At 41.6% G+C, this 18,146-nt stretch overlaps 1 protein-coding gene across 1 annotated transcript in view; it reads left to right on the forward strand.

The window, feature by feature from the left end:
- The window catches only part of poc1a (POC1 centriolar protein A), a 40,074-nt gene extending 25,182 nt beyond the window's left edge, over positions 1-14,892 (forward strand). Inside the window, exons 10-11 of the mRNA XM_041954788.1 lie at positions 3,686-3,955; positions 13,346-14,892. Of these exons, the coding sequence (XP_041810722.1) occupies positions 3,686-3,955; positions 13,346-13,456 (381 nt within the window). The 3' untranslated portion in view covers positions 13,457-14,892. The remainder of the gene's footprint in view (positions 1-3,685; positions 3,956-13,345) is intronic.
- Positions 14,893-18,146: the final 3,254 nt, after the last annotated feature.

The raw sequence follows: 18,146 nt of genomic DNA on the forward strand, positions 1-18,146 counted from the left end.
TGTTAATTGTACAAGTTCTGGCGTGCACCTTTGATGCACACATGGGTGCAGGCATATGGTTGAGTTGTGGCTCATTTTGATGGTTGCGTAACCACCGTTCCTGCGATGGCATGTTTACCTACATTAGTCAACTATAACTGACAATACGAGAAAATGTAAGACTGACTTTATGAGTAGTTTCATCATGTTGAAAATATTATGTGCCAGTCAGCCAAACATCTAGCTGAGTAATATTAGGCCGTACCATGAATCTAATAAGTGTGGCATTAAGCAATACCAGCCAATGAACACTGGTAGTTTGTGTTTTGAATGATTTAATTTACTTCATTTTGAGGAAAAGTTGCAGTGCAGGCAGAGATCGAGCTCATCTAATGGGCTCTGCTATGAAAATGTAGCTGAGCAAGCTTTCATTTCCTGCAGGCATTGTGAATCCAGCACAGTGCTGGATTAGGAGTTACAGTTCTATAATGGAGAAATGAAAGTAGATAGAAATACTTTAGTACGTGTTGAGAGAAGCAAACTGGGTTGGTATCAGGCTATTTTATGTTTTAACAAAATGAATGACACTGTGCAACGAAGACTAGTGATTAACATATTCTCTGTCCATTGATTTCCAACTTCCTTGTGTCATCAATCGAGTCTTCAATTTCCCAGGGGGTCGTACCCGGTGCCAGACCGAATCACATAGTGAAAATGAGGCATATAAGGAACCAATCTAAACATATATGGTGTCATTATTCTATAGCCATTACTTTGTGCAATCAACATTGTCCATTGCCAGTTTGACTTTGTAATGCGTGTAGAAGATGAAAAACCTGTCAAAAGATGTGAAAGATTTAAGCATTTTTTGCTCAGGATTTTTTTTGTTTGTTTTAAAAACGATAATGCGAACGTCTTTCTTCTTTTCTTCAACAGCACATTTTCGCCACAATGTTTTAGTGTTGTTTTCTGTTTCACTCAGCTTCAGATTTGGCGGTCAAAAACCCTGCGTATATGACTGTGCGTGTGTGTGACCAGCGCTTGCTGTGTGTTTAAGCAGCTGCTTCAATACAAAGTTATAAGTCGTACTCTCAACAAGAGTTAATCCAGTCTTGGTGGAGCTTGTACGCTCAGCAGAACTGCTCTATTGTCTCTTCTCTCCCTCCCTCCCGCCCTCCCTCTCTTTCTTTCTCTTCCTCTCTTTCCTCCTGTTTTTGCGCTGCCACCAGCAGAACATCAGGACATTAGAGTGGCAGAGGAATCAAGCACCGTAGTAAAAGACAAAATAAGGAAATCCACTGCTGTTGTGTTTTATTTCTTCTTCAGGATTACAAGTTAATTATGGTGTGGCACTTCTATAAAATGATTAATGTTGATGATATAGTTCACACTTAAATGTTAATTACTTATCAGCAGGACTGTGCAGTAATTCAATATAACTATTTAGCATCTTTCAATTGAATCATTTCTGTGATGATATGACAGTATTTTGATTTTGTGGCCAGGAATTGTATGCTGATACTGAAAACAGCAAAATTGGCTTGTGTCTGTGGCAGATTATAGACCGATACAGCTGTCGCCACACCAGTGACTTTACTTGTCCGATCTGTTTTCTCTGGAAAGTGTGGCCTGTACTGTTTGAGTCTGTTATATATGGCAGTGAAGGAAATATCTATCAACTCTTATTAACTTATTAAATCGTCTGCATAGTATTTCTTCACAAATGCTTTGTTCACTTAACCCTTTTTTTTTTTTACTTTGCCACGCAGCTAAACTGCAAACCCTTGTAGCGTGAAAGCTGTGGGATGGCTGATAGACAGGTACAAACACACATGTGCTGGAGGATGTCAGGTACATTTTGATTTTGAGCGAAAGGTAAAAAAAAACATGCTGAGTTTCTTTGCTCTGTGCTAGAAATAATCCCTCTGTTGCTCAGCCTAGGCGTGCACTGCGCAGTGTATTGAGATCACATTGAGGGCTCAACCAATTGCAAGTTGGTGGCAAGCGCTGAAGGGCATTGAGTTCCTCTTCTTCCATTTTCTTCCTCAGCATGCAATTGATTCTGGCTGCGTGATCTCATTTTCATATATTAAACTTTCTTGCAGAGCTGGCAGCTAACCTCTTTTATATTGTCTTTCTCTTTTATACAATATCTAAAAGGCTACAGTTTTAGACTTTGTAGGAATGTCACCTTTAGTGAGATGTCTTCTATATTGTACGATTGTTGTTTTGTGTCGTCAGAACTTACACAGGGTGACAAAGGAACAGATGAAAAATCATATCAAGGAGCATCTCATAGCCCATTGTACATGACTGCAGGGAATCACTGAACATTTCACTGTGGTATGTATTACCCCTGTCTGTGGCAAACATGCAGAGCCAGGTGACAGCTGACAGCTCCGCTCATCTGGCTTCATTTAGGAACAGCACAGTTTGACACTGCGCTCTTAAACTTGTTTAGTTGAGTGTGAATAGATTTCCTGCTGCATGGTGATGAGTACAACAGTCGTCTGACTCGCTGGGATGGAGAAGAGATGTCTTGGGACAGATCCACACACACACACACACACACACACACACACACACACACACACACCATTCTTCACAACCAGACTGAGGTCTACAGAGACAGACAGAAGTTTGAAAAAAAAACTATAGATGTGTGCACACAGTTTTTAGTCACATAGGCATGGTGATGGAGCGATGTGGTCACTGACCTTCATGTGTTTATGTCTCATTGAATTAATCACAACACAGGAGGCAGACTGACTGGCAGTTTGTGTGTGTGCGAGTGTGTGTGTGTGTGTGTGTGTGTGAGAGAGAGAGAGAGAGAGAGAAAGAGAGAGTCAGCAGTTTCCCTCTTTTGACTCCACAGCCCTTCTGAAGTCTGTGTAAAAGGCTCCTTCACTGAAACAAAGCTCATTTAAGCAAAGTCATCGTCAATTGGTTTCCAATTTCAAGCTGCATTTTAAGTTCTTACTGTTCTACATTCTGTGGTAAAATATAGGATGAGACGTGCTAATAGGAAAATCACAATATGGAAAATTAGGATGGAAAATAGATGGTAAAAATAAGACTGAAAACATAAGACATGATGAAAAAGAAAAAGATTTGCACACAGTGTGTAGAGTTGAGCGGAGCAAGAGTTGGTGGTGACTGCAGGATGTAGTCAGAAAAACATTTGAGTCACAAATGTTTGTGGTCTCGACCACACACACAGCAAATGAAGAGAGCCTGATGGACATCTGAGCAAAATATGTTGCTCATACCAGAGATGAAACAAGATTGTTGATGATATATACGTTGTGCAGGCTGAGTAAGTCTCTGGAGATCTAATATTAACTACAACTGCCGCAACAAGGTACTAATACTATTACTGATATGATGACCCTTCAGTCAGTCAGTTTGTGATTCATCAATGGTCTAATTCAGCACTTTGTTCTGTCCTTATTTAACAGTTATTTGGAGCCAATCTTGTGGTTTAAACAAATAACAACCTTGTGTCATTGTTCCATCCATCTCTATGTCAATAGTAGATTCAAGAGCACTAAACACATAATTTCAGTCTCTGAAATGTGCACTAAACTATACAATATGTTAATGATGCCCCCCTTCAACTGCGAGGTTCTCATATTTCTACCATATCGTCTGTGAAGCACCATCTGAGATTCTAACAACTCTCACCCTCTTTCCTCACTGTTTTTAGGCTTCTGAACCAGAACATTTTAACGGACAGGACTCCCACACTGCTGCCCACACTCAGAGCGGCAGTCGCAGCGGCAGCCACAGCAGAGCGACTCATTCCCACACCTACAGAAACCCCAGCACCACCTCCTCCTCCACCCACCAGGCGCAGACCCAGGGCCCACCACTGCATTCACCCCAGGTTCAAGCACAGTCCTCCGATGGAGGCGTACCCCCCGGTCTAGCCAGCACTCTGGAACACATAATAGGTCAACTGGATATTCTCACTCAGGTAAGCAGAATATGTGTTAATCTTTCATGACAAACAGCATGCATTGTACTTTGTCTGTGCTACCCACGCACACTGTTCAGAACAAAAGCTTCCTTTACTTTTCAACCTGCAGGCCAGAGATGATTTGAGCAGCTCAGACACAAAAGTATTAAAAAAGAACAACCTCTTCCAAGCTGTTTGGTACTGCATTAAACTGGCACACTTACTCTACACACACGTGTGAAAATGTGGTCGGTTTTATTCCTCACATTCATAGTTACATTTGAGTTTTTCATCAGCAACCAGGAAAACACAGATACTGTCAGGACAATAAACAACACAAACGTGATGTTTTGACCATGGACAGCAAAATGCTGTTCAACGGTTCAACCAGACTGACAACTAAAAGGACAGAAAGGGACAAAGAAGCCTCTGAGCACTGGTAGGAGGAATCGGAAACTTAACATCAAATTCTGTGCAGATTTGAATAGGAACAGTCCTGTTTCAGTGTCAAGTGCACAATAATGCTGATTACAAGCAGGGATTAACAGAGTTGTTGCTTCAAAGCAAAGCAATTCTTCAAACTTCAAAATAGAAACAGAGTGTTAGTCCAGGGTTAAAACCATCAGAACTGGATGACGTACTATCAGCTCAACATACTGTCGACTGACAAATCATAGTTTAAAGCTATTTAATCTAACTACAGAGTAGACTTTCCAGGGCCTGGAGGAAGACGGGTTTCAAAAATATTTAGAGCTCAGTTGCACCGTTGTGGTTCAATCAGGATCTAGGGCACATATGTCAAAGTCAAGGCCCGCGGGCCGAATGCGGCCCGCAAATGATTTATATGCGGCCCCTCGGATGATATTCGATTAGTATTAGAACTGGCCGCAGCCGCCCGCTGGTGTTTTGCATGCACCAATACTACATTCCCCACAATGCAATGGTAGCCCACAAACTCACTGCAGCGCAGCAAACGGGCCTCGGCTTCATTATTCATCAGCAGCCAGAACAGATAACTAACTTTCAGTTACCCACTCCCCAAAAAGGAAAGTATTGTTTTGTCTGTGTCCTATAGATTTTCGTATTTTAATTTATTTAGATTTATTTTTCAGTTGAACTCAACTTGCCTGTTGAAAATGTTTTCCCTTAATTACTGACGGAGCCATAAGAAAATATTGCTTTATTCATTTAATGCACAGGACTTTTTTTCTTTGAAGGAAGTTTGTTTTTGTTGAAAAATGTTTACACTTGAAATGACTGACAGAGCCATAAAAGAATATTGGATTGTTCATTTAATCATTAAGTAATATACATTGTGTTAGATCTTAGTTTAATAGGCTATGTGCAATTATTAAAATATGTTTTAATAAACATTGAACCAGTCCGGCCCTCGGCTTGTAGCAGATCTGTTTCTTTGGCCCTCTGTGTATTTTGACTTTGACATCCCTGATCTAGGGTCATTTATGCTTTTCTGGAATGGAAAACAAAGTCAAAATCAAAGGGTGCTGGAGGGGGGAAATGGTTACAACAGTATTCTCCTCTGTTATTCAGCACTGTGGGGACATTTAATGGAAGTTTTAATCATTTAATTCTTATTTTGTGGCCCAAACTATTTCAAATGCAATTATTACGTTTGGTATCTAAACTCCAAAACAAGTGCTGCTGTTGATTTTGCAACTTGCATTAATGAGGGTTGTGAATATTGAGTGCAATGTTGCTGTTAAGAGTTTTGTTTAGCTGACCCAACTCCCTGGCAGTTCCTGAGGCTGCAGCCAGTGGCCACGCTTCAAGGTGTTCCTAACACCTATCACATTTATTCATATATCTACTCGGCTGTTTTTTCCTTTCGCTGTTGAGATGCTGTAAATGAAGACTCTGCAGATGATTAAAACCCTTAATTTCATAGAGGGCTTTTATTGTGAATCATATGCAGCTGTGGATGTCAGATATTGGAAAGAATCACCCATTAGTTTTAAGATCGGTGCATTCCTGATATAATTGCATTAAACTTTTATTTCGTATGCTGATCCAAATGTGTCCGCAGGCCAGGGAGTGTTTCATTTCAATTGTTTATTTACATTTTTTACCATTATCCTGTAACTGCTGCGCATTTTCTCCCAAGTGTTTAGTTTGAGCTGTTGACCAAAAGAATCACCAAATAATGAATCAGCAGAAGAGCGGTGTTGCCCCAAAAACAGATTTTATTTTCAGGCATCCAATCTTAGGGCAGCATCTAAGACCCAATGTTTTACCGCTGGATAATGCTGCGGTGAAGGACTTGGACACAAAGACATCCATATTTTTTTATTTATTTGCCTAGGTATAGCAAATAATTTATTTACTGTGAGAACTGAACTAAGGAAAATGGTTGGAGGGTTGAAAAGAGAGAAACAAGAGCACCCTGAGGAGCCCAAGAGTCAGGTGAGGAGGAAGAGGGAGAGAGACAGGCAACAAGGGGACAGAAGGATAGAGACATGGGAGGAGCTGAATGACAGAGCACAGGGGTGTGTGTTTGTATGTGTGTGTGTTTGTGAGTGTGAGTGTGTGTGTGTGTGTGTGTGTGCACGTTTGTGTGTGCATGCATGCGTGTATGTGTGTGTGCACAGGGTTTTAGCCAGAGGCTGTGAACGTGCCCCGAGGAAACTACATCATTCTTATATGAGTGCTGGCAGCACTCTGCCTCACTCACTGATAGTAAGTGTAAATGCTTAATGGCCATGCAGAGATGCAGAAACACTTCTTGTACGTGTGTGTTTCTGTCAAAGGTTGCTCTCTGCCCCCCCCCCCCCCCCCCCCCCCCCTTCTTTCTTTCTTTCTTGCTTATCCTTTCAAGCTGCAGTCCAGCATGTGGGAGCATTTAATACTGGCCTAGGGCAGCCAGGCAGCTAACTAACCCCTCCCAGGGGGATGGTGTCAACCTTTTTCCTTTCAAGCCCACTGTACCCCAACCCTGATACCAGATGGATTGTCTGCATCTGGGTTTATCCCTCAGCTCTTTTGTTGTTCGGTTTGAATTCTTCAGGAGTGGAAACATGGATGATGTCTTTTCTAGGTTCGCTCAATAGACTGACTGGTCAGAAATCATGTGTGGTGGTCTATGTAGAGCAGTCTTTATATATACAGCATTTACTGTAAAAGCAAATATCTAACCATCTAACCATCTTACGGCTGTCATTGAAAAACCATTGTTCTCCCCATGTGGCTTTTCAGTGACTTCCAGCAGTGTCAGTGCAGTAAGGGACTTTGTCGTTATACCGCATGTGGCTTGTAATCTGTGTTTTAATAGGCTTTTTTTTTACTATGGGAATGTGTTTCAAACTTCTGTTTCCAACTAATTTAAAAACTACTAAAATAAAAAAGGCACATAATCAATTAGGAAGAACAATTACAAAGCAAAGAAAAACTGTAAAATGTGTAAAGGTACCCTGTAGAGTGGAGAGCTTTTGTTCTTTAGTAGCGCTATGCGTGAGTGGACTTTTTGCTTGTCTCATGTGTGACACCATTCACAGTCCTGCCAATGGCTTCACATTAATCCACTGACCTATGTGTGCCGATAGTGTTTGAAGAAAAGCAGCCACAGCAAAGGCAAATGAGAAGACTGCAAGACAATAAATATCGTCTTTATAGTATAGTTAGGCTTCAAGGACACACACAGTGAGTTTTACTAGCATAATGTTAAATGTAAATGAGGGGCACCTTTAAGTTACAGCAGGTGTTCAATGGGACATGAAACTGAAGAATCTCAGACTGGTGTGAGAGTCCACACAGTGAATTATACGAGCAGACTTGTGTAGAAGCCTGCATAAAAATCAATATGAATGCTGCAAATACCTCGGTGGTACAGGCCTCAACATGCTATGTTCCACCCATACAGATGTTAACACTGGCAGACCAGTGACCTGAGCCTCACCTGCTGTTTTATACGCAGCTTGTTGATGAGAGTTTAAAAAAGTGGTTTCTGCAGAACACAGTGCAGCTCAGACAACCACCAGTTGCATTATGTTGTAATTTCATTCAGACCACTAAAACTTTAAATAGTTATGTCGGAAACAGTGGTTTGAGAAGCACAAAAATGACTCCACCATGCAGAAGCCCGTCTTGAACCGAAAGTCAGATTTGCTTAATATAGATCAAAAAATTTGCCGGTTGATGTAGTTTAGTTTGTAGCCCATGAGGCTGTTAAACCTCTTAACTACAGACTAAGCATACAAGGCATGTTACCCACTCTAAAGTATTCCTGAGACAGGCTCAACCCATTTTTATGACAGTTAACCTCCAAAATGCTGTCATTCTGTTTTATAATGCACAACAAGTCGTGAGTAGTAATAATCTCTTCTTCTAATTTCTCTTCGACTTATTCGACTAATATGACAGTTTCAATTACTGCCCCCATCATCTGAAGATTAGGCTGACAAAGTGACAATATTTATTTCTGCCCTGTATCGCTGCTCCTGCATAAGTCTTTTCCCCAGCATTGTTTTTCACTGTTACTGCTCTTTGTAACTCTAATAGTCGAGGAGACTGAGCGGGAAGATGATGAATTATTCAACATTAGACTGAAGCTTCCAAAGCCACAGTTTGCTGCGTTAGCTGCTTTTCACTCGCCTGCGCCCCTCATCCCCAATCCTCAACCCCCATACCCCTTTCTGCTTTCTCTGCCTCTGTCTCATACATGTCCTCTCACACTAAGCCTGCTGTACCCACGCTTATCCCCTTCTTTCACGCTCTCCCTCTTAATTATTAAGAATATTGAATGAAGAGTTGTTCTCTCTCTCAATTTCATTTTCCAAGTCAAGTGCAGTAGCATCCCTTTCTTGCTCAACAGACTGTTGTTTTGTGAACTTGTTCTTGGATATGTCTCATGGGGTTAAAAACTATAAAAGACATTCTTTTATGAACACTTGTTACTTTCAAAGGACATTTTTTCCGTTCTGCAATTCCCCGAAACTACCAGAGTAGCTAGCTTTTTCCTGCTTAACCCATGTGTGTCAGAATAGAGACACATAGACATGGACCAGTCGACTGAATTCATATTCCTGTTAAAGCAGCTACTAGTGGAGCTGTGAGGAAAATTACGACAAAGTTAAAGAAACATGTCCCTGTACTTTCCTCACAAGTGTTCCTTAGAAAGGTTTTAAAACGATCCTGTGACTAAAGTGTATGTTGTGGACTTTTAAGAAAGCACCAAACGCTCTTTGGAGGAATTGCAGAAGTTTTCACCACAGTGTTTGAGATTCTAAGCATTTGGAAGCAATGTTTATAGCTGCGCTCTGGGAGAATGAAACCATTTCTTGTAAAATTGCAGCCAGGACAGTTCATGTACTTTTTGTTTGAGCTGGAGTGAAAGAAAGAATTCCCCAAGATACGTTACCACAATTCTCAGAAATGTGGAAACTTAAGAGAGATTTAAAAGCATCACAACTTCTGAAAGTATAAAATTGCTTTGGAAAAAGGCTTCATGTCTGTCTTTGTATTTGGTACAAGTGCAAACATGGTGGTATTTTTTTTTCCAGTCCGTTAACTACAAATATGGAAAAGAGAGGCTGGGATGGTTTATAAGCCAGTTTTTGCAAATAGATACTGATAGAAAATATATCAGTATCGATGTGTGTACGCATGCCGGCTGATAAGCAATAACAAATTGCATCACAGATATTACAAAGATACTGAATGATGGAAGTAGAGCAGAAACAATTAGACAGAAAATCAATCAAAATCGAAAATCAAAAGCTATTTTAATTATCAGTCAGTTGAGTCTTTTTGTAAGCATTTTTAGCATTTGGCACGATGGACTAGGAAATTATGATGGGTATTTTTCACTTTTTTCTGGACTAAATCATTGATTAACCAAAAAAAAAAAAAAAGTTAAGATAAAAAAAGATAACGAGCAGAATCGCAGATGAACTACCGCTGTCTACATAATTGTCAGATGAAGATAATCACGAGAAGCAGCCCTAGTTAGAAGTGTTTTAGAAAATGTCTTTACAAAGTAAATTTAAGTGGTTCTTATAGTTTATCTTCAGCTAACATATCACTATTAGTTTTTTAAAGCTGTTCAGTATCAATACCAGTATTGGCCTTAAAAACAGTGTCAGTCAGGTTGTGATGGATAATTTAGTTTGAAGTTTACAGTCACCTCATGACTTGGTGAACCTCTTGCTGTGCTCAAAATTTCAAGTTGTCTGAAACTTCAATTAATCACGAGATAGCTTGAAAACAAACTGCCCTTTTAAGCTGAATGCTGTCATAGCATGCTAGCAGGCTAATATTAGCATTTAAATGATTTAAATTTTTGCTTTTGACAGATAACCGTTTGGCTTCTGGTCATGGATATTAATGGTGTTGGTTTCCCCACACCTGCAGTTTATTACTATTGGACTTATTCACAACATCCGTCTATCAGTTCTGTTGTGTTGTAGTTTTTCTCGTTTTTCACTGTAATTTTATCGGCTCAGTCTCTGTTATAGTCTTACTCCTCTTTGTTCGTCCCTGTAACTCAGTTCAGTTATGTCATAGTTAATAACACACATCAGTTAGCCACACTGAGAGAAAAGAACTGACTTTGCCACCTATCACCGGCACCAGTTTGTCTTTCTTTGACTTTCAGACTATTGTAGCGTGGGTCATACCAAAGCGATGAGACTTTGTAACAGAGGCCAGTAATGCTCAGGGCGATGGAGAGTATAATGTGTTCTGGAGAGAAAAGAAAAACAGCCCGCTCTATTTTTAGGAGCATAGAGATTTGGTTTCTACTCCAGATGATAACTATATGCCCGTATAATGTTGCCACTGCCTGGGGACACGTGCAGAATCACACACACAAACATTGATAGCTGGCCGAGCTGAGGACTGGATGGCCGGATCAGGTTGGGAAGATAAACAGGGTAGTATTGATCTAGAAAACGGAGACAGGCAGAGAGAGGGAGAGAAAGAGGAAATACAAGCCCTTTCTCTCCTATGATGCATGAAATAGCAGGAGATGTTATCTACTTTGATGACCCAAAAGAAAACACCACTCGCCCACACATTGTTGAACTCATCGCCGTGTGTGCTGTGTGTGTTGGAGGATGAGATTATCTAAGGGATTTGAACAATCTGTCAATACCTCCGTGTGTGATTATTCCTGCCTGGTTGTGTGTGTTGGATTGTGTGGTGCTGTGGGGTCAACGCAGGACCTCGGCGGGTAATTAGCAAACACATCTGGATTGCTGGGCGCAGCCTGCAGAACATGCCGCACGTGGTGTCTTGGATATTTAGGTTTTAAGCGGTTTGCAGTAATTTCTCAGATAGCCTGAGTTTACAGTTTGCTTGATTATATATAAAGAGCCGAAGTGAAACCGGAAACGACGAGAAAAGAAATTAACGGACAGTTTCAGTGTTTTTGCTGTTGATGAATTTGGTCCAACAATCAAATACACTGTAAATATTACAATTATTATATGAAGTCTGTGCTTATGATGGTAACGCATTGACATGAGTGTAGAAAGAGTATATAATTAATTTGAGTATTGAGTGTGTGTCCTGTCCGTCTTACTGAAAACTGTCTCTGGATTTCTTGCTTTTGAATTTTTGTCCTCTTTTGCGTTTCTTCTTTTTTTCAAATCAGACTCCAAAGCTTAGATAGATGCTTCAGGATGTGGTCAATTCTTTCATTAGAATTAAATGATTAAATTATCAAGAAAGAGAGACCTTCCCGGAACAGTAATGAAATAAGAGATCTTACTGAGACCCCGCATTTGAAGTGCACATCACATAATAGTGTTGAGTTACTCGCTGTAGAGTTTTAACCACTTTTTAGGTAAATTAAATTTGTTTGTTTTTTCATGTCTGTCTTTCTATCCAGCAAATCCAATGTCTCATACACAGCTGGTTATATTTTGATCAATGACTCATCGCTGCACTGCTTTCTAGCAATTTTCAAAAGTACACTCGCCAGCACAAGGAGAGACAGAATTACAGGTCAAGACATGCTGACATATCTTTCACTCAGTGGCTGAAATCTAGAGAGCCTCATCTGTCTGTGCATGACATGTTTACTGAATGATTGTTTCTGCCCTGAGCCAAATTTCTGTTGCCGAGCACTACTATCCAACTGCTTACTAGCTGGGATTGTGTTTGTCACCAGGCAACATTCGCCAAGTAAACAATTATGTCAGAGATTCAGACGAAAACTGTCGCCACTTTAGTGTTTCCAGGAGAAAATTCATTCAAGTTCCTGTCATCTTTTTGCAGAACACATTGTAGATTTCTTTGGTTTGGATTAGCACAACCCTCATTCATGTTTTACTTCCCAGTCACCTCACAGATTTTGAAAAATCACGTCCTTAACTATCGAAGTAATTGCAAAGCAAGGTAGGTTTGTCTGTACAGCACCTTTCAAACACATAACGTGAAGAGAAAAAGAAAAAACAAGTAATGTCGGATAAAATGAAATAGAAGGAATGATGTTTGACAGTTTACATAACACATAATAGATACCGACACATAATAGACAAATACAAGTTTAGGAAATAAAAGTGCAGTAGAAGGAATAAATCAGCCGATGGCTCAGAAAAAAGTTTTCAATTTAGATCTGGAAGTGCATTTATCATCCAGAGGCTGTTAACAGCTCTTGGCAATATAAACTAAACAGTGATTTGTGCATTTTTTCCTCCATTTGTCTTCTTTAAAACTTCCACAATCACAATGCCAATATAATGCTTTAATAATTGAAGTACAGTGTTCAGTTCTCCTGGTTCTTGTTTGTCCGGACATGAATCCTCTAATTCTTACTCTTTGAGATGACAAAAGGCTGATTTAGTTATTGCCTTAATGTGGCTGCTGAAGCTTGGATACAATAAGAGATGGAAGAGCCAGCTCTATCCTCAGTAATCCGTTCATTCAGATGGCAGCACCCCTGGAAATTTCACCTGGAGGCTCCTCTGATAAACAGTCTCAGATGACACAGTGCTCAAATGTACAACACAAACATACAACAAATGCTGTCACTGTTTGGAGGATGCTGAGAGGAAAAGTATGTCGCGCTGTGATCTCACTACCCACACATGCCCATCCTGTTTCGGATAGTGACTTTCTTGTTTTCTCTGTGTGCGTAAGTGTGTTTATGCAACTGTGTGAGAGGAAGAACAAGAGAGAGTGCGTGCCAGACACAGAAACTCTGGTGTTTTCGGCTCAGGCAGCAGATCTCTCGACGATAATCAGCTGGATTGTCTTGCACGCACAACATCTGTCCCAAACACACACAAACTGCCTCTTTCACACACACAAACACAGCCATTATACAGTCATTACTGTCGGGCTGATGCTGTACGGCCCTCTCTAACATGCTTTTTCTCTCTTATCCATCTCCTTCCTTCCCTCCTCTTTCTTTCTTTGTCTTGCTCCTCTCCCCGCTCTGCCTCCATCCAGACGGTTTCGATCTTGGAGCAGCGGCTGACGCTGACGGAGGACAAGCTCAAAGAGTGTTTGGAGAACCAGATGGAGATCGGTCTACGTCTCCAGGGACAAGAGGAGGACTAAAGATGGCGGCGTCAGAGAAAGGTTGAGCTGCGGTGTGAGGGAAATGGGGTCACATCGACACTATTAGCAGAAACACACATAGAGTGCCCTCTCGCTGTTGTTGGATCCCACTTAAAAAGTGCGAGCTTACACACAGTGACCCGCTCACACGTTTAGCGAGGAGTTGACCTGGACCGCTTTCCCTGCTGGACTTTAAAAGCACGCTGAGCCTCACTGCCGATGTGCTGTGTCTGCCTATTTTACAAAGAGATATCAGAAGTGAAGGAGTTGAATATTAGAGAAGTTGCTCCTCTACAACAGTGCTGAGAGCGCAGTCCCTTTTATGCTGACGAAGGACCTGCTACTAGTCACTGTGTGTGTGTGTGTGTGCGTGTGTGTGCGCGCGTGCGAGCACAATGCCTGCAAAAGTGTCGACACGTGCAAGAGACTTTCATACTTGTCTGTGCACCGCTCATGGATGTTTTAACTCTACTCAATGTTTGTGCAAAATGGAGTCCATTAAAATGCTCTTTTTCGTTGAATAACAGCCAAAAAGCACAGAAGGCACCGTGACTGTTTTTACAGGCAAACTGGAGAAAGCTATTCAATGAAAAAGTCATGAGTCACTGCTCAGAGAGTGACAACCACATTATTAGTGGACAACAAGGAATTGATCCTCATCATGATATTGTTTGTGTAGCTAAAGCTAAAGCTAAATACTGATATATGTGTGCGCCATTGCTCAAATACTGTTAAAAACACACCAATGAGCCACACCGTTGCTCTGAGGTAAATACTACCACAGATTGATACGCTGGATTGGTGTTTGCACCAATTCTGGCCTTATTAAGCGGCTGGGGTATCAGCTGTGACGACTGATCACAATAAGTGCAGTTTCTTTGTCGGCATGGTTATAAGGATTACGTGTTTCCACCATCAGTTACGTTCATTCAGTCATGGCAACCTCCCAGCTCAGGTTGTTGGTACCACAGCAATCCCTGGCCTCATGTTACCGTAACATGAAAACGATTTGAACGAGTCCCGCGCAGTGACTTGTCCGGATTTAAAATGATAAAAATGAGAGTGCTGGTATTGGATCTGCACTCTGTACCAGCTTGAGGAAAGTAGGATTGCTGCATCCTTAAATACTCACTTGTGCTGCGAATGAGTATTAATTCTGATAGCAGCCTTCATCAAATGCAGTAGTTTCTTCGGTTTAAGAAGTCTTTGCTGCTATTCCTGTTTTATATTTGAGTCTCATTTTTAAAGATTTACACTTGGAACAAATGGGCTTAAGGCTGAGAGCTACAGTCAGGGTGGGGAAGTCATGTAAAGTAATGGCAGACTTACACTTTAAGTTACAATGATGGTGCTATATTGGATTTTCTGTTCTGTGAGTGCAAAGCGGCTGATTGTAATTACTGCAGTTTAAAAGCGTCTTGTTCCGTCCCTTTATACCTGTTGTCTGAAACTTAAAATACACTGAAAGTAACTTATTGTGTACCTTTTAAATAAAAGTTTTTTTCACTCTTACAGTATCTTTAACTTGAAATCAGCTCTTAAAACGATTCCCGTCGCTCTTTATGCTCTTTTTGTGTTTGTGTATCGAGAGAAGTTTGTTTTCATAATCGTTGCCAAGTCCATGATGTCACCGGCTACTTTTAAGGGACTGCTTCCTGCTCTGATTGGTCCACCGAGGCCGAGCAGTCGCCCGAGAAATGATGGCTTCTCCGTCTTTATTGTCCTCGGCAGAGATGTAAAGACCATGAGCTGTGAGCTGTGTCATCTATTGCTCGAGGTGATACATTGTCAACCCTTTCTTTGCCAGATTTCGAGTGATGATTTATCACAAAAGCACGGGGGTGAGAGCCAAATTGGCCTGTCCAAAATCTTTATGTTTCGCCTGCCGAGTAATTTACGTAACCTGACCACTGATGCTGGATCAGTACTTTTTATTTTTAGAAGCCTCGGTGAAAATGAGCCTGAGGCTATGTTCAGACGCACGCTGTGTTTTCTCGAGGAACAGATTCATCCGAGCCATAAAGGAGCTATTCATTCAGATGAGTTTTTTTTACTAACAAACCGGTAATGTGTTTACACACTACAGTCATGTATCAGACTGAGTCCTATTGTGGAGGTCTCGCTCAGAGAACAGCGTGGCGTCATTAAGAGGGGAAAATATTAATGACTGTTTCTTTAAGACCCGGCTCTGCACTGATGGAAAAAGAAGAAAAACAAAACCGGAATTCTGGAGCTGTGCTGCCGGGCCCACTCTCTTCCTTCCTGTCTGGGGCCCGAGGACACACACACACACACACACACACACACCAGAGAAAACGACTCCCTTTACTATGGGCCTCAACCAGACGGCCTGCCAGGAGCTCTAGTGGAGGAGAGGAGGGGCTGAAAGAGTGGGTTCAATAACTGCAAGTCTTGACTCTGTCTGTGTGTCTGTGTGTGTGTGTGTGTGTGTCTGTGTGTCTGTGTGTGCGCGCGCACTCTGCATAATTGTTTGTGGGGACCAAGTTTAGCTTTAAACCTTGGGTGAGGACATTTCTGCATTTTGGCCTGTCCACACTGAAGGCCAGACATTCAAAGAGTTGTTTGAGCCTTAAAATTTGTTTTAAAGGTTAGGACAGACACACACACACACACACACACAGAGCTGAAACAGCTAGTCAGCTGATCAATTAGTTGATTGATGGAAAATTAATTGAAAAACACTGACATTATTTGGGTTTGGTGCTGTTGTTCAGACCAAAGAGGAAAAAGTCACGTAAGACTCTGAGAGGATGCGATTTTAGCGTTTTGCACTATTTTCTGGCATTTTGTAGATCAAACCGTCAATCGAGGAGGTAACTGGCTGATGCATCATTAATGAAAATCATTTTTAGATGCAGCCGTCATTCAGTTTAGGGCCAGGCTGCGTTCAGGCTTCTCATTCATTTGAATGAGTCCAGTTTGTTTGACGCAGCGGGTGTGCCAAGTCGAACCAGATGCATTGGCCAGTAAACATTCCTAGTAGATTACTTTGCAACGTGTGTGCTGTATCTCTGCCGTTTACCTGTTGATTTTGGTTATGGCTGCGATTAAAGATACAATTATTGTTCCTGTGATAACTTTTCATATTTCTAAAATTAGTCTCACAGGATTATATTTCATGTCTCACCTATACATGAAGCAATACGCCCCCACCAGAGTCGTCTTAGGGATGTAGTTGTGATGGTTAAGGTTAGGGGCTTTAGAGAAAGCATTATGTCAAAAAGAGCCCTTACAAATATAGCTGGAAAAGTGTGTGCGTGTGTGTGTGCATGAGAAAGAAGTGGAGAAAAGAAAAGTTGGAGAGCAAGCCTCTGTAATATGTAGCCCATGTGTGGCCCACGTGTGTGTGTATGTGTGTGTGTGGGTGGGTGGGTGTGGGAGGGGGTTGGTGAGCCTATGAGGAGAACATCTGGATATGTTTTTCCTGGTGTGCTGTGGTTGCTGCCACTGCTTGCCTGAGAGTGTGTCAGTGTGTGTGTGTCTCAGTGCTTTACTGGTTCAGTGTGTCAGGTTTTTGTACTCTCCTCTCTGCTCCTCTTGCCTTTTTTTGTCTCAAACGTTGGGCTCTATTTTGACAAATTCGCGGGGCTGAAATCAGACCTGGCCACTCTCACTGCCAGACTGCTGCGTCCTGTTACAGCAGGTGGAGGCTACGCAGCCACACACAGTTTCACTGTGACTGCAGAATGAAAAATAACCGGTTTCCCCAAAACATCTCCTGCCTGTGCGTATTCTTAGAACTGCAAGTTGTAGTACTGTCGCCCGCGTTATATTTTGTCTGTGTTGGCCATCGCTGAAACCATCGTAATAGTGTGGTAGCCGCCGCTCAGTGAGCCGAAGGGGAACTGGACATTTTGTAGTTCTAGGAAAGAAATGAGAGGCGTTTTTGAGGATACAAAATACACAGAACAGTTTTGAGGAACCACAGTAGAAAAACATAGAATAACCATGTACAAGAGTTTCCAGTGAGTCACGGCAAAGCAGGTGCACTATATGTTTTTTCAAGCCCGAAGAGACAGAGCCATATACACGGGGTAGACAAAATAACGGCAAACACCCACTGCAAAAGGACTTGAACTGTGCCTGGAGTTAATCACATTTACAAACGGCTACAAAAGTGGCTCATATCAGTCTGAGTGTCATAAAAGTCCTGGTGATCACGTGAGTTTTCACACCGACATGAGCTCACAAATAAAGCCTTGAGGAAGTTTGTGTGCAAACCGCAGGTGCATTGTCCTAAAAATACTTTGTTAACATCCTCGTCCTGCTGGCACGGCGTCAAATGTGACGAGGCTTCACTGCAGATTTTCGAGTGGCTTTTACCTGCAAAATATAGACTCAACTAAATGCTGCTAAACATTCACACCTGACCTGTGTGAGCTGAAGTTTGCCTTCTGGCCTTTCTGCCAGACAGCCGCTGTTTGTGTCCCATGTGGAACACAGAGTCAACACTGATGATCTTTTCTTACCAGGTGGTTTTGGTGCCTAAACCTAATCAAACTGGTTTTCTGGCACAAAGCCCTGACGTCAGACGTCTCCTGTAGCATACCTTACAAGCCAGTCAGTTGCCACATACATAGGTGTGAGACGAAATACACGCATTATGGGAAAAGAATGTAAACAATATAAAGATTTTATGGAGTCCCACACCAGGTTCAAGGATATCTGA

This window comes from Chelmon rostratus, chromosome 2, assembly GCF_017976325.1.
Source record: "Chelmon rostratus isolate fCheRos1 chromosome 2, fCheRos1.pri, whole genome shotgun sequence".
Lineage (NCBI taxonomy): Eukaryota > Metazoa > Chordata > Actinopteri > Chaetodontiformes > Chaetodontidae > Chelmon > Chelmon rostratus.